The sequence below is a fragment of the Hyla sarda genome, chromosome 3 (genome assembly GCF_029499605.1).
Source record: "Hyla sarda isolate aHylSar1 chromosome 3, aHylSar1.hap1, whole genome shotgun sequence".
Lineage (NCBI taxonomy): Eukaryota > Metazoa > Chordata > Amphibia > Anura > Hylidae > Hyla > Hyla sarda.
The window spans coordinates 80328639-80350576 of NC_079191.1; the positions used below are offsets into that span (position 1 = coordinate 80328639).

Here is a 21938-nt window from a genome sequence, read left to right on the forward strand (position 1 = left end):
GTAATTTAAAAATCTGTTTAACTTTCTGGCACCAGTTGATATAAAAGTAAATGTTTTCCAGTGGAGTACCCCTTTAAGTAATTCTGGGAGCTGTATATTTAAATGGTGAAAACTTCTTTAACACTTTCCCATTCTGTGGCAACTGGTATATCTGATTATTATACTGGAATTTCTCACAATGCGCTACAACAGTGGTGTCTGTTACAACAGGCTAAAAACTTACTGAGGGGGGGGGGGGGGGGGAAGGTATGGGGTGACACCATTTTCTACCGCACCGGGCGACACCAACCCTAGCAACGCCACTGATATAATGTGAGGGGTGGACTCACTTATGAGAGATACTGTATATAATGTGAGGGGTGGACTCACTTATGGGAGATAATGTATATTTTCTCTCCTTTCCCGATCCAGCAAAGTTGGCTTGGGTACAAAATTCAGTGTATACCATATATAACCAAGTACAAACACATAATTTCTTCATTTTACATTACTTTATTTATAAACATGCACATGTTTTTAAATAGTATTTAATGAATATTATTATAATATCCCTATCCAGGATTATGGGGAATTTATTGTCCCTTGCCCATGAATTAAATCTAGGCCTAGGAGACCCTCTTTATAGCAATGTTAAAAGATGGTGTCGGTAACCATCTTCTATCTACCATTTATGTGACACCTCCCAAAAAGACGTGGAGTCCAGATGATGTACAATCATATAAATGTATTCTTTAGCTGCAACGTGTTTACAATCTGTACAGGATTCATCATGAGGCGGACCTTATCTCAATGGATTGCCATGAAAGGGCACATGTCTGCCAATGGATTAGCCAGGCAAGGGCAAGGAATTGGAGCTTCACTGGAAATCGTGTGCTGCTATAGATTACAGTAAGAACATTATATTACCTAATGTATCCTAGTAAGGGAACTTACACTTTAATAGGCTCCTCACTATACAATGTAACAAGGATGAAGAAAAATAACAGAGCAAGAAAAAGAGCGAGGGACTGATTAGGGGAGAGCAGACGCACAGAGTAATTGTAGAGTATGGCCAACTGTGCGGGAGCATAGCCCTCGAGAGATGCTGATGAGCGCTGTGTTTGTGCACTAACACATGTTCACACAGCATATCAGTAATTCAGGGGGACACCTGCTGGGAACCGAGCCCCCGCAGACCATCTTGTAATCGCGCTCTACTTTATTACAACCAGCGAGAAGACTTCTCTATTGCCTTCCTGCATTTCCAGGTGTTCCCACCCAGTCTGACCTCAATCTTCTCTTCAGGAACAATATATTAATTTAACAAGACACAATCTGGCACATACAAATGGCAGATATTTAGGCGTGACCAGCCGGCAGAGTCCTGCGAATTACAGCTGTAACATATTACACTGAACCGTACAATAGGGATAATGGGGGGTTGATTTTTCCTTGTTACAATTTGTCGTCCTGAAGTAGTTTCAGTCACAGCCCCCAGAGATCCGTCACAAAATGTTCAGAGAGTGCTTTATGAAAAACTGCAATTTGAGGCATGAAAGCTTTGGTTTATGTGTTTATTTTCTTGTTTTTCTTATTAAAGTGCCCATAGTGGGGGGGTCGGATAAATGTAGGTCTCATATAACCAAGAACAAGTAGCACTCACACTTCCCAATATGCAATGAGATTAGATTGGTAGGAACAGGGCTGTTGATAGGCCTTCACCCAGGTAGGCGAACGCTCAGTATCACTGTACGGAAATACCCAAGCCAAGGCAAAGTGGCCTGTGGGCACCTTCCCTGGCATTTAGTATTTCCAGCAGATGTTCTGGTAATCTTTTTCCCCCAATTACACTACCATCTAAAGAGTAAAACTGAGCCAAATTTACATTGAGATGACGTCAATGGGCAAATTTCCATTGTTAAAGGGGAAAAAGGGGTGTGCTGCCCACAGACATCTCATCTCCTATCCAAAGGATAGGGGATAAGATGTCTGATCTAGAGGGTCCTGTCACTGGGACCCCCCTGCGATCTCCGTGCAGAACCCTTGCCGCAACCGGCATTCTGAACAGTAAGTTTGGACCTCAGAGTTTCCGTGGCCGGAGACGTGATGCCTTGTAGCATCACGTCCGTTCCCCTCCATTCATTTGCATGAGAGGGTGTGTGGCTGCCGTCACACCCCCTCCCATAGACATGAATGAAGGGGGCGTGATGTGACGTCACAGGGTGCTGCATCCAGAGGATAAGATGTCTGTGGCTGGCGTACCCCTTTACACGCAGCTTAGTAATGGGGAATCATCCCATATGCAGAATGCAATCCAGCTGGGAACAATATTTTAGAGATTTTTCAAAGACAAAGATAAGGAAAAGTAATGCAGTAAACCAGATTGGCTGACATGGGTCACGCCGCTACTTTTTTCTTCACATAAGTTTATTTTTTTATAAATCTCATACAATGTCCTAACTTTCACCTTGCAATCTGCAGCTCCAGATGGCAGACTGGAAAATCATTACTGGCTGTCACAGTGTAGTACACATACAGAGCGGATATTCTTGTCATATTCAACACACACGTCTAGTCAGACATGAAAACCCTTCTATATACTCTTCCAATATATAGGCCAATATTCTTCTATAGCCAGTCATACCGCAGATTGTAATACAATATTGAATGGAAGTTTTTCAGATCAATAGCTACATGGGTCTGCTAAATAAGGATCATTGGAGAGATTTATCAAAACCTGTGCAGAGGAAGAGTGGTGCAGTTGCCCATAGCAACCAATCAGATTGCTTCTTTCATTTTCCACAGGCCTCTTTAGAGGCCTGTGGAAAATGAAAGAAGCAATCTGATTGGTTGCTATGGGCAACTGCACCACTCTTCCTCTGCACAGGTTTTGATAAATCTCCCCCCATATTGTTACACAGAAATGTGCTCAAAGCAGTGGTCACCGCCCTTCCTAAACCCCCCCTAGATAAAGCAGCATATTTGTAGACCAATTGGCTCAATAAAAATCAGCAAAGTATTACTTATAATTTATATTATTATACTGAGCCATGTTCTTTATTCCTAATAATCTCATTTTTATTTTGAGATTGTCATTTTATTTTACTCTATTTTTTGTCTATTATTATGGGGGCAGCCATCTTGCCTGAGCTGTTCTTAACAGCATTTTGGGTAGAGTTACACGTGAAGTATTTTGCTGCATATTTTCGGCAGCTGATTTTGCTACCCATTGACTTCAATGGGTAGGAAAATAAGCAGCAGCAAATATGCCGCAAAATGAGTGTGACCTACCCTTAGTGACATGCTTTACAGCAAGCCCAAATGGACATAGAAAGCAATAGACTGAAGCAATCCCATAAATGGGAAAGGCATCTGAGCATGCTCGTTGACCTTTGCTGAGACCATTCTGGAGGGAGAGGGAGGCTGATCTGTGAGAAACTGCTATTGCACGTACGTCATCTATTATCTATATACCGTGTCCCCTTTCACTGTAATCCGTAATGATAAGGAGGACATGGCTGGGAAGTGATCTGTACAGAACAGGAAGTCTCAGCTAAAGCCCCTTTCACACTATACCTTCATCCATTTTTAAAGATCCGTTATACGTTCCGTTATGAAAACCATGAAAATTGTCCGTCAAACGTCCGTTACAAAATCCCATTATAGTCTATGGGATTTTTTTACATTATTCGTTTTAACCCCTCATAGCCCTTTATTAATAACGGACTTTATTTTGTGACGGGAGAAAGTAACGGGAGAAATAGTGCATGCATATGACGGGTTAAAACGAATAATGTAAAAATCCCATAGACTATAATGGGATTTTGTAACGGCCGTTTAATGGCCGATTTTCAGGGTTTTCATAACGGAAAATTATAACGGGTCTTTAAAACAGATGAAGATATATATATATATATATATATATATATATATATATATATATATATATATATATATAGGCTTAGTCGCCAGAATGGAAACTGCAAGATTTCAGGATTATATAATAAAATAAAAAAGTAAAAAATTTTTTTTTTTAATCTAAAAAAATATATAGGTCCGTTTCCCTTTAATTAATAATTCTTGCAAGCATAGATTCTTGCACCAGATATGACCATGCTCTTATACAGTGTGGTCATGGTCAGGATGATGGTCCACAGTATAGGTAGGTCGGCACTGTGAGAGTCAGTGACCGAGGATTTAGTAGTATCCAATAGAGGTGAAAAGAATCCCGGCACTCAAATGGATGCTGGTCAGGATGATGACTGTCAGTCCTCGGTGTAGACCAGTGTTTCCCAACCAGTGTGCCTTCAGCTGTTGCAAAACTACAACTCCCAGCATGCCCGAACAGCCAACGGCTGTCCGGGCATGCTGGGAGATGTAGTTTTGCAACAGCTGGAGGCACACTGGTTCGAAAACAGTGGTGTAGATAACATAGGTAGTTCCTTTTTCTTTCTTACACATTCAGTCTACCGTAGCATTTATGTTAATACGATCCCTGACAGAATTTCCCTTTCATTTCCCATCCAGACTGCAAACAAAGCTGTTACTTTGCTTTTTCTTAACTTTTGTTTTCCAAGTCGTCAAAAGTTGAAGACAAACACGCAGGCAAGTAGGCACATCAAGGATGGCATGAGCCTGCCTATCAGCATCTGCTGCATCAGGAAGGGAGCGAAACGCCTGACTTCAAAAGGATCCTGCAAGCCTTTCATGTCCCTGTTTAATTGGTCGGTGTAGCGGGAGCTCTGATTAGCGCTGCAGTGATTGATACGCTCTTTACAATGCGCAGCACTTTCCCCGTATATGTATCAGGCTAGGATTCCACTCAGGTTTTCTCCCACCAGCAAAAACGACAGGAAAAAAACTGCCAGAAAAACTGCCACAGGTTTTTCCTGAGTTTTGGCAGTTTTTCTGGTGTTTTTTCTGGCATTTTTCCTGGTTTTGGAAACAGTCAAATTTGTCCCCTGTTGCAGTTTTCTCACTGTCTTCAGGTACCACTCTGTGGGTCGGATGCTGAGCGCCCGGTTCACAGAGTGTAAGGAGATGAGGAGTGATGTACAGCGTCACTACTCACCTCCCTCGGCCGTATAGTATACAGGGGGGCATAGTGTACCCGTGTATACTATACAGGAACCGGGAATCCAGTCACTATACTGACAGGACTCCCTGTTCCTATAGCTGCTTTGGCTCCCTTGCTCCTGTCCTGGCCAGGTCTGTGTAACTCCGCCCCTAGTGATGATGTCATAGGGGACTATCAATAGCAATCGGTTGACTGCTAAGACTGTTCAATGCTATGCATAGGGCATAGCACTGATCAGCATTATCGGTGATCTTCTGCTCTGGTCTGCTCGATGTCAGACCAGAGCAGGAGACGCCGGGAGATGCCCAGAGGCAGGTGAGGGGACCTCCGGCCGCCATTACAGATGATCGGATCCCCGCCACAGCGCTGCGGGCGATCCGATCCTCTATTTTAAGATGCGCATTGCCACAGATGCCATGATTTGTATTGATCACGGCATCTGAGGGGTTAATGGCGGGCTTCTGCGCGATCGCGGATGTCCGCCATGACCTGCTGCTGTGTATGACGCGAGCACCGCTCCGATGCTCGCGATCATACACAGGACGTAAATGTACGTCCTGGTGCTCTAAGTACCGCCGCACCAGGATGTACATTTATGTCCGTGGTCGTTAAGGGGTTAAAATACATTACTAATAAAAAGTTTTACAAAATGAATTCTAAAAAAATATATATTATTTTTTATCATTAAATGGCCCCTTTCTACATTTATTATATTGCGGCTAGATTTTTAAGTCCAACAAAAGAATAAAAACCACCTGCAAAAATACCAAAGTTAAAACCCACATGGCGTTTTTTCACTCCCATCGACTTCAATGGGAGGAAAACACCAAGATTTTCCCGGAAAAAAAAATGCCATAAACCAGCCTCAGAGACCAAAAGAGCTAAAAAAACACCCAAAGGATTAACCCCTTAAGGACTCAGGGTTTTTTCCGTTTTTGCACTTTCGTTTTTTCCTCCTTACCTTTAAAAAATCATAACCCTTTCAATTTTCCACCTAAAAATCCATATTATGGCTTATTTTTTGCGTCGCCAATTCTACTTTGCAGTGACATTAGTCATTTTACCCAAAAATGCACGGCGAAACGGAAAAAAAAAATCATTGTGCGACAAAATCGAAAAAAAACCGCCATTTTGTAACTTTTGGGGGCTTCCGTTTCTACGCAGTGCATATTTCGGTAAAAATTATACCTTATTATTCTGTAGGTCCATACGGTTAAAATGATACCCTACTTATATAGGTTTGATTTTGTCGCACTTCTGGAAAAAATCATAACTACATGCAGGAAAATTTATACGTTTAAAAATGTAATCTTCTGACCCCTATAACTTTTTTATTTTTCCACGTACGGGGCGGTATGAGGACTCATTTTTTGCGCCGTGATCTGAAGTTTTTATTGGTATGATTTTTGTTTTGATATGACTTTTTGATCACTTTTTATTCATTTTTTAATGTTATAAAAAGTTACCAAAATACGCTTTTTTGGACTTTGGAATTTTTTTGCGCATACGCCATTGACCGTACGGCTTAATTAATGATATATTTTAATAGTTCGGACATTTACGCACGCGGCGATACCACATATGTTTATTTATTTTTTTTTTTACACTGTTTTATTTTTCTCATGGGAAAAGGGGGGTGATTCAAACTTTTATTAGAGAAGGGGTTAAATGACCTTTATTAACACTTTTTTTTAACTTTTTTTTTTGCAGTGTTATAGGTCCCATAGGGACCTATAACACTGCACACACTGATCTCTCATCCTGATCACAGGCGTGTATTAACACGCCTGTGATCAGCATTATCGACGTTTGACTGCTCCTGCCTGGATCTCAGGCACGGAGCAGTCATTCGTCGATCGGACACCGAGGAGGCAGGTAAGAGCCCTCCCGGTGTCCGATCAGCTGTTCGGGACGCCGCGATTTGACCGCGGCGGTCCCGAACAGCCCGACTGAGCAGCCGGGATACTTTCAGTTTCACTTTAGAAGCGGCGGTCAGCTTTGACCGCCGCTTCTAAAGGGTTAATACCGCACATCGCCGCGATCGGCGATGTGTGGTATTAGCCGCGGGTCCCGGCCATTGATTAGCGCCGGGACCCACGCGATATGATGCGGGATCGCGGCGCGATCCCGCTTCATATCGCGGGAGCCGGCGCAGGACGTAAATATACGTCCTGCGTCGTTAAGGGGTTAAACAAACGCCAAAATGAAAAACACCAAGTGAATCTGGCATTTTGCCGTTTATTATTGACTTGCAGCTAACATCTGGAAGCTGTGTTTTTTCACAGAAAAAACGCAGTGCAGCAAAATGGGCATTTTATCAGCGTTTTTGCATGAAAAAACCTCAGTGGAATTCTCGCCTCACTCTATATCCTGAACAACTCCCTAAAAAGCTGCAGAACTTAACACTTTCTATTAATGATAATAGAAAACAGGGCTGCAACCTAAATGTAAAGGAGAACGGCTTAACAGGACAGATACAGGAGATTGTTGGTAGTGCCAAGCTAAGGGGGGGGGGGGTGGGGGGGTTGGGGGTGCAGCCATAAAAGTGACACATTACAAACACAGCTAATAAACAAGTGATGGATATTGGGTGTGTGGACAACTGATGTAACAGTATAGCTTTGCATAGATGAGGTTAAAGGAGAACTCCAGCCAAATGAAATTACATTTATATAGCTGCACGAGTTAAAGTTATATTACTTTGTACTATGTACTATATACTAGTGTAATATTTGCTGAGCACATATCCTGTATCCCTCAGCTTTTCCTCCACACAGGAAGTCCAGAAGTTCTTTTCACACATGATGACTGTCTGGCATATATTTCACTTTGTAATATCTCACTCCCTTCTCAGCTCAGAGAGTAAGTGATTTAGTGTGCAGTGTGTGATTGTCCCTGATTGGCAAAGATGCACACACATCCCTTATTTATATTCACTGCTTCTCTAACCATGTGACCTGCTGATAGTTTTGCGTAGTTTTTTGCAGCTCTTAGATGGATTTTCAAAGGTTGTTTCTGGGAGCCTTGGGGTCCAATTTTGAAACAAATCAGCCGGGATACATTGTGGAGTCTTGGTGAGCATAAACATTAGTAAAGTTTTATTTTTACCACTATTGGCTGGATATCTCCTTTAATGTTTACACCCCTGAACCCTCTAGTTTGAGTTCACTCAATACTCCAATGGTAAAATGTATGATGTTCCATTTTAAAACTAACTGGTCAAATGTGGGGAAAATATACAGAAGAAAGGATCCCATGGCAAAACTGAAGGGCCACCCTCTTTATATACCCCCACCACAACAAACCCCATTTCTCTCCATGTACACCTTTAGTGAGAAGTCAAGGCCTAGCATCGCTCAAGAAGCTGTATAAAATGATACAGCCCAGAGGTAGGAAGGGGGCTATGCTTGTGGCTGTAAGGAGGAAGAGGCTTCCATGTCAGGCTGTCACTATATCTCTTCTCAAAGTTGATTCGAATCTGTGAAGTGGTCCCACTACATATGTATCTCAAGGTGGGAATGAGCATGAATGGACACACTTAAAGGGGTACACAACTTAACTTCTATCCTCAGGACTGACTGCAGGGGGTCTGACCAATGGGACTCTGTAAGATCTCCTGTACAGGGTCCGGCTACTCACCAGCCCACAGAGCGCTACAGTCCCTCATTTGTAGATGGGCAGGAGTGACAGTCCGCTTATCTAATCACCGTCTCAGCTGGCGATTGGTTGAGAAGGCAGTCAATCCTGCTCTTCTCTGAAGGAGGGGATAATAGTTGTTACCTTGAGTAAAATATGTTTGCACTAAGTTTAAGTCTGCCACTAAACTCCTTTATTCATTTTCAGACCCCATGATATTCAGATTATTCTACCAGTAATACATGGTGAATATGAAGTCTATATGTTCAGGAGCCTAGAGTTTGCTGTAGGTTCTCTGCATTCTATCAACAATTATACACAGCCCCATGTGATTCTTCCTATGCAAACTGGCTTACGTGTGCTTTCCTCTCTATCTGCAGCCAGTGTAGGCTCACCTGCACGTATGCTCTTGCAACGCTCCACACTTTGAGCTGCTGTGTACAACTCCTGCGCACCACTATTTCTAACACAAAGAGAAGGGCAGACGGGAGCAGAAAGCCTACTGTATCTGATGGATTCTTTTTATCTCTCCCAGGGAAATAACTAGATGAATGAATTATAGACTCCACAGCCGCAAAATAGTTGGACATTCTATTAAAAACTATTTAGAAAGTTGCTTATTTATTCATTCAGGAAATAAAGGAATAATAAAATAATAAAGTGCAATGGTGTCCATAGTTTTTAATCTCTTGTCCTACAAGTCAATAAAACCCATATGATCTTGGTAGTAGTATGATACTCTGATATTTTCTGACCACTTCTAATGATTTAATAATAGTTATAACTTAGAGTTTTAGAAGCTACTCACAGCCATTCAATGTGCACTAATTCACTGTCCCATCTTCAGCTCTGTCAGTAATATGAAGTGACAACGGCCATGCACAATAAACCACAGACCTGACTTTATTCTCTAATCCAAGACCCATTGCAGGTTCAGCTTTCTTGTCGAGAAATGAATCAGTTTTTAATAACCTCCCTACTGACACCATGGTTATGAGAGCTCAGCATGCAGTACACTCCACCGGGCCCCGAATCGGACATCACCGATGCAGCGTGCCAGAACCTTGTGCAGTGGTTATTCTTATTAAATTGATCGTGTCATGTTGTTTTCGGCATTGAGTGCCTTTAGACCTGCTGAGATCTCTTCCTCCTGCCAGTATCTCAAATTGTGTGTGGTGTACGGAAGACATTTGTTGTCGTCTCCCCTGACTTATACCCCATTATGGTGCAGTAATACATCACAACATTGTTGTATGATTGCAGCACACAAAAACATCCCCCAGTCTTGTCATTTCTATGGGTTAATAAAGTTTCTTCACTGTAGAATTCTGACACCAAGCCCTTGATCCCTGAGTAGGCTATAAAAAAAAAAGATAATCCTGGATTTACCCAAATATATTCACTGCTTAACATATTTTCCCACTGCCAATTACATGTGCGCATTAATAGTCCTTAGATTGCTTTGCCCAGACTTGGCACAGGTATTAAAGAGCTCAAAATGCTGTACAACCAAAAGTATGCACCCAGTTGTCCTAATTCTGTCACTGAACTAAAATGAATAGTAGCATACATTATTATAAGCAATAAAAAATTTTTTTACTTGGAAGCATTTGGATATTCACTTTGGCTGTTTTTGGAACGACCCAGGTCTAACATAAGGGTGACATACACTTGTAGCCATGTTCTTATCCGATTTTCTTTACCTAAAATTTCCTCTCCACTACGGCTCTACAGGTGTGTCAGTCTTCACTGTAGTTCTGGCATTCTATTCATATCTGCCATGAGGTGAGATGAGTATCGTGCCTAAGGCAGAAAATTGGAGTTGTCCTACTTATGTGGCTGAACTAAAGGCAATAGAATATATTTTTTGTAGGCAATGCACAAAATAAAATAATAATAATAATAATAATAATACCAGGTATGACAACCACTAGTAGCCCTGTTCCTGTCTGATTTTGTCACCTAAATTTCCCCTCCAGCTCCCATGTTCCTACTCTACAGGTGTGTCAGTCACTGTAGTTCTGACATTCTATTTATATCTGCCATGAGGCGAGATGAGTATCTTACCTCAGATTGTGAAGTCCCTGAAGAGCAGAATGTGCCATACAGTGGCTGTAAATCATTCTGTCTAGCATCTACTGCTACACACAAACTCTCATTCTGTATTGTCGGCTCCATTGACCCCCATGACATGCAAATGATGGCTGGACTTAGATGTGGATTGCATGGCATTAAAGGAGATATTCAGTCCTGAAAAACTTATCCCCCATCTTAAGGATAGGGGATAAGTTTCAGATCGTAGGGGGTCCAACCGCTGGGGCCCGCTGTGATCTCCTGTACGGGGCCCCAGTTGATTTAAAAAAAAAAAAATGTATTACAGCAGAGTACCCCCTTAAACAGACCAAACTTAGTCTACCAGTGATTAGTGTTGCTCGCGAATATTCGCAACTCAAATTTTATTTGCGAATATCGCATATTCGCGAATTCGCAAATATTCGCGAATATAGCACTATATATTCGAAATTACGAATATTCGTTTCTTTTTTTTCTGTTTTTCACTGTACACATCACAGTGATCACCCCTCTCTGCTTCCAGCTTGTGTGGTCTAAAGAAGGCTCTAATACTACTGTGTGAGACCGCCGGGCGAATATTCGCATATGTGAATATTTGCATATGCGAATATTCGCAAATATTGATCCCTCCCTTCTGCTGCTTCTATCAAGTTACACTGGTATACTTGCTATAAAGTTCATAAATTTTCACATATGCAAATTTTCGCATATGCGAAAAAAAAGTCAATATTACGAATATGTGAATTTTGCGAATATATGACGAATATTCGTCCATATATTCGCGAAATATCGCAAATTCGAATATGGCCTATGTCGCTCAACACTACTAGTGATTACATGTAGGCCATTTCCTGAATATATATATATATTTTTTTTTTTTTTTTTGTGCAGGTTGTGTACAGGTATAGGGACTGAACATAAGTCACTAGTAGAGTAAAGCAATTTATAGGGTTCTATACCTCCTGTAATATCTTGTTATTTGAAGTGTTTTTTTTCCCCTGGTTTATGAATTCCTGTATCTTACTTCCTGCTTATATTGTTTATGTATTTACATCTTTTTTTGGGCATTTGGATAGAAGTATACACAGACAGGAAGGTGCCTCATTGTAGATGAATGATGCTGAAAATAGAATGTGCATCAATACATGTAAAGCCTTGGTCTCTGAAGAAAGGATATCCAGCTGTTGCAAAACTACAACTCCTAGCATGCCCGGACAGCCAACGGCTGTCCGGGCATGCTAGGAGTTGTAGTTTTGCAACAGCTGTAGGCTCATGCTAGGAGTTGTAGTTTTGCAACAGCTGTAGGCTCATGCTAGGAGTTGTAGTTTTGCAACAGCTGGAGGCTCATGCTAGGAGTTGTAGTTTTGCAACAGCTGGAGGCTCATGCTAGGAGTTGTAGTTTTGCAACAGCTGGAGGCTCATGCTAGGAGTTGTAGTTTTGCAACAGCTGTAGGCTCATGCTAGGAGTTGTAGTTTTGCAACAGCTGGAGGTCCACAGTTTGGAGACCACTTGTGTACGAGCTCACAATCCAAATAGAACTGACAAAGTCTGTTCCTGACTGTCAGATCCTAATCAGGTTTTGTAACACAGCAGGGAGACTCTATAGGAGATTGCCAATTACAGAAGGAACGCCAGCGTGCCAACAGCATGTGATAGTGCCCTGTGGGTGCATACAATGTACACAGTGGGTGCCAGCGTCACACGGAACACTTCCAAACATTCTGAATCGCCATAGAGGGACATGTCACATAGCTGTTAGTCAACTCGTACTTTGCCCAACAGCGATCGGCCCCATTTACAAGTACAGTGCTATAACAGCGATGCCAAACGCCCCCTGGCATTGCTTATCTAATAGAGATTGTTTATTTTGGACAATGCTTAGTCATATGCTTGAATACTCCTCGTGATCAGTAGTGTTGCTCACGAATATTCGCAATGCAAATTTTATTCGCAAATTTGCGAATATTCGCGAATATAGCACTATATATTCGTAATTACGAATATTTTTTTTTCCACAGTACACATCACTAGTGTTGCTCGCGATTATATTCGCAATGCGAATGTTCGCGAATATAGCGCTATATATTCGTAATTACGAATATTCTTTTTTTTTTTTTTCACAGTACACATCACAGTGATCATCCCTCTCTGCTTCCAGCTTGTGTGGTGTAAAGAAGGCTCTAATACTACTGTGTGAGACTGGTGTGCAAATTTTCATATATGCGAATTTTCATTTATGCTAATTTTTGTATACACTCATTTTCGCATATGCTAATTTTAGCATACACGAATTTTCGCATATGCGAAAATAAAACGTGAATATTACGAATATGCAAATTTAGCTAATATATGACGAATATTCGTCCATATATTCGCGAATATTCGCAAATTCGAATATGGCCTATGCCGCTCAACACTAGTGATCAGCTGTAATCCGTGGGGGGGGGGGGGGGGATCTGGAAGCACATGTTTAGTTTCCCTACAGCGCCACCACAGGGGAAATAAAGAATTACACAATTCCTATTTAAAGCTGCAGAATGCCTGGTTGGGTCTTTCAAAGAAACACCCCCTATATCTTCAGTATTAGGCTATGCTCACATGGCGGAATTTCTGAGTGGGATTCTACTGAAATATTCTGTTTGGAAATTCTGCTTCAATGGGATTCTGCTGCACTGTGCACATGACGGAATTCCCACAGCAATGTCCCCAAAAAGTCTTTGCATGGCTTTTTTTTTGGGTCAAAAACATTGTGGCCAGATCGGGGTTAATAGGGAAATATGAAATGCCATGCCCACATGGATTTTTAATTTTTGCAGTTTTTTTTCACCTTTTAGTGGCATGTTAAAGGGTTACTCCAGTGGAAAACTTTTTTTTTTAAATCAGCTGGTGCCAGAAAGTTAAACAGATTTGTAAATTACTTCTATTAAAAAATCTTAATCCTTTTTAGTATTTATTAGTTGTTGAATACTACAGTGGAATCTATTTTCTTTTTAAAACACAGAGCTCTCTGCTGACATCATGACCCCAGTGCTCTCTGCTGACATCTCTGTCCATTTTAAGAACTGTCCAGAGTAGGAAAAAGTCCCCATAGAAAACATATTCTGCTCTGGTCAGTTCCTAAAATGGACAGATGTCAGCAGAGAGCACTGTGCTCGTGATGTCAGCAGAGAGCTCTGTGTTCAAAAAAGAAAAAGTATTCAGCATCTATTAGGTACTGGAAGGATAAAGATTTTTTAATAGAAGTAATTTACAAATCTGTTGAACTTTCTGGCATCAGTTGATTTAAAAAAAAAAAAAAGTTTTGCACTGGAGTACCCCTTTAAGGCTCAGTTGCACTCTTGTTATTTTTAACATAAGTTAAGTATGTTTTTTTTTAAAGAAATTGTGTTTTTTTTTTTTCCTTCTATACACTTGTGAAAATGAAAAAAATGCCAAAAAAACACCCATGTGTATGATGAAACTTTTTCTGTAGTTTTTTTCACAAAATGTTTCGATGGATTCATATGATCACATGACTTGTAATGAGAAAAATGTAGGGGTACTGCCCCTTTCACACTACCGTTATCCTCCTGTAAAAACCTCCATCATGAACTCCCGCCAGAAAGTCCATAAAACGACCGTCAAAAAATCCCATTCATGTCAATGGGATTTTTTGAGCATCCTTTAGCACCAGTTATATCCTGCTGTGACTAACGTCACTAACCGTTATTTCTGATGGTGCAAATAACGGTGCACACACAAATTTTTGTCCCATCAAAAATAACGGTGGAATAACGGATGTTAACATTTTTACATTGAAGTCTATGGCTGACGGATGTTCACAAATGACATCCGTTATTGTCCGTTATTTTTATGTTCTGTTATGATCCGTTATTGCTACTGAGTCACATGGAAATAAAATAACGGACTATAACGGGTGATAACGGAGGGCAGATGTACGGTATTTTGACAGAAAGCCTATGAGTAGCTAATGAGTATGGCGGAGCGGCCTTTTCATGCATCTTCACAGCTCCACTACCTTTCAGCAATATGATAGTACCCATAACCCGACCTCACAATGCCAGTGACTGACCTGTCATGTACAGTATGACCCCATCCATGCCATCCCCTGCACATGGCCGCACAACTTAGTAAACATGGGCCGGCCTGCCTTTCATCAGCAACTTGGAAGCCGCTGTATTGACCTTGTCTAAATGCTTTCTCACCATTTTATGCTACTCCTTAATCCTCTGAATGAGTAATTGGCTGTTTTTTCCCAAAAGGCCAGGGTGCATTTAACACGAAAATAAAGAACCACTTTGCATTATGCTGAATTCACACTGCAGCGGACAGGATTATAGATGGAAAAGCACTCCTTTCCTTTTGTCCCCAGAGGTTAAGAGAGAGGGGAGACCTTGGCTTGATTAAGGTTTGAGAGCAGAAGCCTTATAAATAAATAAGTATTTGTATATAATCGCCCCTGTGTACACAAATAGATGTGCCAATCCAGGGCAGCGTGCGGGCGATACTCCCCGATACCAGGCACATGATGGATTATACCTGTATACTGGCAGTGTCTGTGACTGGACCACAGTGTGCCAAAGCAATACATACAGCTCATATCTATCTATCTACTGTATCTTTCTGTTTATCTACTCTATCTCATATCTATCTATCTAATATCTATCTATCTCATATCTATCTATCTCATATCTATCTATCTCATATCTATCTAATATCTATCTCATATCTATCTATCTCATATCTATCTATCTACTGTATCTTTCTGTTTATCTACTCTATCTCATATCTATCTATCTATCTCATATCTATCTATCTAATATCTATCTATCTCATATCTATCTATCTCATATCTATCTATCTATCTAATATCTATCTCATATCTATCTATCTATCTCATATCTATCTATCTATCTCATATCTATCTATCTATCTCATATCTATCTATCTATCTATCTATCTCATATCTATCTATCTATCTATCTATCTCATATCTATCTATCTATCTATCTATCTCATATCTATCTATCTATCTATCTCTCATATCTATCTATCTCATATATATCTATCCATCTATCTCATATCTATCTATCTCATATCTATCTATCAATCTCATATCTATCTATCTATCTCAAATCTATCTATCTATCTCATATCTATCTATCTAATATATATCTATCTCATATCTATCCATCTCATATCTATCTATCTCAAATCTCTCATATCTATCTATCTCATATCTATCTATATATCTATCTATCTAATATCTATCTATCTCATATCTATCTATCTCATATCTATCCAATATCTATCTCATATCTATCTATCTCATATCTATCTATCTAATATCTATCTCATATCTATCTATCTAATATCTATCTCATATCTATCTATCTATCTAATATCTATCTATCTCATATCTATCTTATATCTATCTCATATCTATCTATCTATCTAATATCTATCTATCTCATATCTATCTATCTATCTATCTATCTCCTATCTATCTATCTATCTATCTATCCAGGGCTCAAGTCCTGCAGGAACTCCTTGGAATGGAGTTCCTGCACTTTTTCCGCAGCAGGAACGCAGTTCCCATTAGAATCCTGCAGGACCAGCCCTTAAAGGGGTACTCCGACCCTAGACATCTATTTCCCAGGACTTGACCCCTGTATATATCTCATATCTGTTTGTCTTTCTACTCTATCTATCTATCTCATATCTATCTATCTATCTATCTATCTATCTCTCTCTCATATCTATCTCTCTATCTCTCATATCTATCTATCTCATATCTATCTATCTCATATCTATCTATCTCTCTATCTCATATCTATCTATCTATCTCTCATATCTATTTCTCTCATATCTATCTATCTAATATCTATCTATCTATCTCATATCTATCTATCTCTCTATCTCATATCTATCTATCTATCTCATATCTATTTCTATCTCATATCTATCTATCTAATATCTATCTCATTTCTATCTACCTCATATCTATCTCATATCTATCTACCTATCTCATATCTATCTACCTATCTCATATCTATCTATCTCATATCTATCTATCGCAAATCTATCTATCTATCTCATATCTATCTATCTCATATCTATCCATCTCAAATATCTCATATCTATCTATCTCATATCTATCTCATATCTATCTCTCATATATATATCTATCTATCTATCTCATATCTATCTATCTAATATATATCTATCTAGCTCATATCTATCTATCTATCTCATATCTATCTATCTATCTAATATCTATCTATCTCATATCTATCTATCTCATATCTATCTATCCATCTCATATCTATCCATCTCATATCTATCTATCTATCTCTCATATCTATCTATCTCATATCTATCTATCCATCTATCTCATATCTATCTATCCATCTATCTCATATCTATCTATCTATCTATCTATCTCATATCTATCTATCTATCTCATATCTATCTATCTATCTCATATCTATCTATCTCATATCTATCTATCTCATATCTATCTATCTATCTAAAATCTATCTATCTATCTCATATCTATCTATCTATCTCATATCTATCTATCTCATATCTATCTATCCATCTCATATCTATCCATCTCATATCTATCTATCTATCTCTCATATCTATCTATCTCATATCTATCTATCCATCTATCTCATATCTATCTATCCATCTATCTCATATCTATCTATCTCATATCTATCTATCTCATATCTATCTATCTCATATCTATCTATCTCATATCTATCTATCTAAAATCTATCTATCTATCTCATATCTATCTATCTATCTATCTAATATCTATCCATCTCATATCTATCCATCTCATATCTATCTATCTCATATCTATCTATTTCAAATCTCTCATATCTATCTATCTCATATCTATCTATCTATCTCATATCTATCTATCTATCTCATATCTATCTATCTATCTCTCATTTCTATCTATCTCATATCTATCTATCCATCTATCTCATATCTATCTATCCATCTATCTCATATCTATCTATCCATCTATCTCATATCTATCCATCTATCTCCTATCTATCTATCTCATATCTATCTATCTATCTATCTCAAATCTATCTATCTATCTCATATCTATCTATCTCAAATCTATCTATCTCAAATCTATCTATCTATCTATCTCATATCTATCTATCTCATATCTATCTATCTCATATCTATCTATCTATCTATCTATCAATCATCTGTCCAGAGTAGGAGCAAATCCCCATAGCAAACCTATTCTGCTCCAGACAATTCCTAAAATGAACAGAGGTGTCAGCAGAGAGCACTGTGGTCAGACAAAAAGGAAATTCAAATAGAAAATAACTTCCTGTGGAGCAAATAGAAGCTGATAAGTACTCAAAGGATCAAGATTTTTAAATAGAAGTAATTTGCAAATCTGTTTAACTTTCTGGCACCAGTTGATTTTAAGAAAAAAACATGTTTTTCATGGGAGTACCCCTTTAATAGATAGAAGTATGGTTTTTCAAGTAAAAATTAGGTGGAACTAATAATTTATTAATATTACACCCCGGTCATTCATTATGCTGGGCTTAGGAGTCCAGTGGGTGGTCCTACACATTAATTGGCAGTTATCTCACTGTCAATCACTGTGATGAACCGCCCACTGGACTCCTAAGCCCAGAGTAAGCTGAGGTTTAAGTACATAAATTAAGTAGCTTTACAGACTACAGATAACTTACAAATTAGTCTGCACAAATTGTAAGATGCAGCATTAATATGGACTTTACATACAGTAACCAGGATAGCATTAGTAGTTCATTATAAAGAGTCCTCACCTTTACAGACAGTATGGTTCTCGGGCTCATATCCAGCTTTGCAAGTACATCTTCCTATAGGAACCATCCACTCCCCATCTCCATTGCAGTATAGTTTAATGTGTACATCAACTTCCTCTGCGTTTGGGATGCAGGTTCCTCTTGATATCACCAATGATGTGCTCTCTGCCCCAGTCATGGTTTCAGGGAAGACTGCAAAATTCTGAACCACACTAGGGCACTTTTTGAAGAAGACACGTACGGAGAGGAGCGACATGCATGCTCCATAATCCTGGAAGGCTAAATAGAAGCCACTGCGAGTCAATGGGCCAAAACTACGAACCTCTGTGTTCACCTTCATCAGCCTGCCACCGAAGTCCACTTGTGAGAAACTCTCGTCGGCAGCTATGGTGTCCACTTTAAGATAAGGAGCATCGTTCCAAAATGCAGAGTCTTTATTGGCAACATGAGAGTCTGTCTCATAATAATACAAGTTAAATGTCTCTTTACAAGAGCCTGGCACATTAGGGAGACTACTACAGTCCCGGACAGTAAAACGCATTTCCACATACACGCGTTGGGCGTTCCGCCTTGGAATAAAGGTTGTGTGAAGCCAGTTATTTTGGTTAGGCCCAAAGACATTACACACTTGATAGGTGCGGATAGTGTTGAGGGTTTCATCGTAGCCACTTACTTCTTCCCACTGCAACAAAAGAATATAACAATTAGATATTCTGTAAAATATATGACTGTATACAATTCTATAGACAGGGTCTTTTAATGTCAAGTACAAATTAATTTCATTATTAAAACGATAATCTTGTAATCTTCTTGTCATAGACCACGTCAAGCCACGGGGCACTGTCAAGCTGCATATATTAAGTAAATGACTACATAACTGCATGGATTTAATCATTACCCACTAGTTTTAGAGCCCTCAGGTTGCTCTTACAACCAGTGCTACCAGCTATGGCTACTGGGTATGTTCCTCAATTGTAGACGGCACCTGACTACGGCAACTACTGGTCATGGGTAGTGCTTGTTATTCATCAGTAATTGTAATAATTTAGTTAGGATGCATTCACACATGCATATTTTCTGCTGCAGATCTGCTGCAGATTTGCTGTAGCAAATTTTGCTACCCATTGAAGTCAATGGGGAGTGAAGATCTGCAGCAACAAATCTGCAGCAGATATGCAGCAAAAATATGCACGTGTGAACGCACCTTTAGATGGCACCAGAGTGCCAGCTCCTTTATTTTCGTATGAGAGCTACTTTGCATATCTATTTCCCAGGAAGCATTGCATGGTCTTTAAAATTCCCTGCATCAGCTTTGCAGTCTCCCTAATGAGAAATATCATGTTCAAAATAAAAAATTATATATATATATATATATATATATATATATATATATATATATATATTTATTTTATTTATTGTTATTTTTTTTACGTCACAGGTGGCAGCAGTGAGCAAAAAGTAACGTTTATTTAGTGTATTACAAAAAATATTTGAGCCAACACAATGTCGTCTTTAAGAGGTTTCTTCTTTATTAGAAAATCTTCCTAAAAGTCCATGTCAAAAGACAGCCACATCCTTGAAACATGAAAAACTTTCTAAAAGAAGCTGGAAAAACTCATGATGGACTGACATGTTTTGGACTGGAACAGTCCTTTCTCATCCTTAATGAAATTGATCAATAGGTTGAAAGACATTAATGCTGTGTTTGATTCTTACCCGCTGGTTGAGCTATAGCTGTCCACACCAGTAAGAGTCCTCCTTATCCGGCGCCACAATATCCCTTCAGCTTTTGTCCTCTAACTTTATCATTTGCAGCGTAATTTCTGTTTGATCACATATAGTGGCTAATTTTAAGTTGAACATTAAAATTGCCCAACCCCTGTCATCAAAGTTCCCAACCCCTGCCTTAAAGTGACAGTACCCTGAAAATGGCAAGCAGTTCGAGGTACTATTGACGTTCACACCGGTGGACCACCAAGTTCTTTGTTGGATGTCGACTCAGAGATCAAACTTACCTATGTAAAAGGCTGTACATACAGGCCGGCATTTATCATTGTAGGTGTAAGTGAAGCATTTATCATTGTAGGTGTAAGTGAAGCATTTATCATTGTAGGTGTAAGTGAAGCATTTATCATTGTAGGTGTGAGTGAAGCATTTTTCTACACTTTTTTGTGTGCTGGTAATGTGTAGGAGCAACAAATTTATTGAAAGGTAGCAGAGCATTTGATACATTTTGTGAAGGTAAACATTTTCTAAAATTTCACTGTTCACATACACCAAAAAGCTAAGCTAAATCTGGGCTGGTGTATATTTTGAGACTTTTTGGTGTTTTTTTCACTAAAAGGCTCAGTTCATAAAACCCGTCCATATCATGTGTATTGCCCAAAACAGTGGATTGCAACTCAAAATCAGCAGAAATGTGTAAACCAAAAGGCACAAAAAGGCGCAAATAAACCCTGCTTGTACCTTTTTTGCGCCTTTTTTAGACACAAAGAACAATGATAAATGTCAGCCATTCAGCGTAAAATGCTTCTACAATGTAATATTGTGTTAGACAGATGGTTTTCCTGAATACTAAAAGTATGCCATATTAAAATGGAGTCCGAGGTTTTTAAAGCGTCAAGTAAAACAGCAGCCAGGGAAGCACAAACCCTTACTATTTGCATGTGAAATTACCTTGTGTCTGCACTTGCTCTGCATTTTATCTCTATGGGGAATTCTCCTTCTGCAGCATTTTGCTCTTCACCAGCATAACCTGTCTTCGGAGAACTATACATTTTATCTTTTTTGCATAAAGCAGATCCCCCACCAAGCATCATCTTGTCTACTCCCGGCTCATTATCTACATTTCTGCTTCTCTTGCATCACAAAGTTAAGTGATATTAATCACAAAGATTAATTTGGCTGGATAACACTTCATGGTACTTTAGAAATTTGCGCTCCGCAAGCTCCGGGGAGGAAGTCACCGCAGCAACTAATTAAAACCCCATCTTAAAAAGCAATGTTATTGTTCTGATAATGAAATAAACAGGAGATGAAAGAGGATAAGGTGCGTGCGGAGAAGCAGTAACGGAAGCTTTATTTCTCCCTGAACATTAGCGCTCGCCGACAAATCAAAAGTGCCAATAATAACAATAATAATGTGCATTAAACTTTTATGGAAATAAAGCGTTTGGCCTTATAACGTATCCAGGAAAGAATCAGATGGTTACATGATTGCCGCCATGGTTTGGGATATGATTTTTTGTAACTACGGGCTCTGCTAAAAAATGCCCAAAAAGTTGGCGATGCTGCACATCTCCAACCACTAACAATAAATACATAAATAAACGAACAAATA

General features: G+C 39.3%; 1 protein-coding gene across 1 annotated transcript in view; it reads right to left on the reverse strand.

Annotated features, from left to right (window-relative positions):
- Positions 1 to 21938, reverse strand: part of EPHB1 (EPH receptor B1) — a 324736-nt gene that overhangs the window by 132153 nt on the left and 170645 nt on the right. Inside the window, exon 5 of the mRNA XM_056564388.1 lies at positions 18599 to 19280. Coding sequence (XP_056420363.1) covers positions 18599 to 19280 — 682 coding nt within the window. The remainder of the gene's footprint in view (positions 1 to 18598; positions 19281 to 21938) is intronic.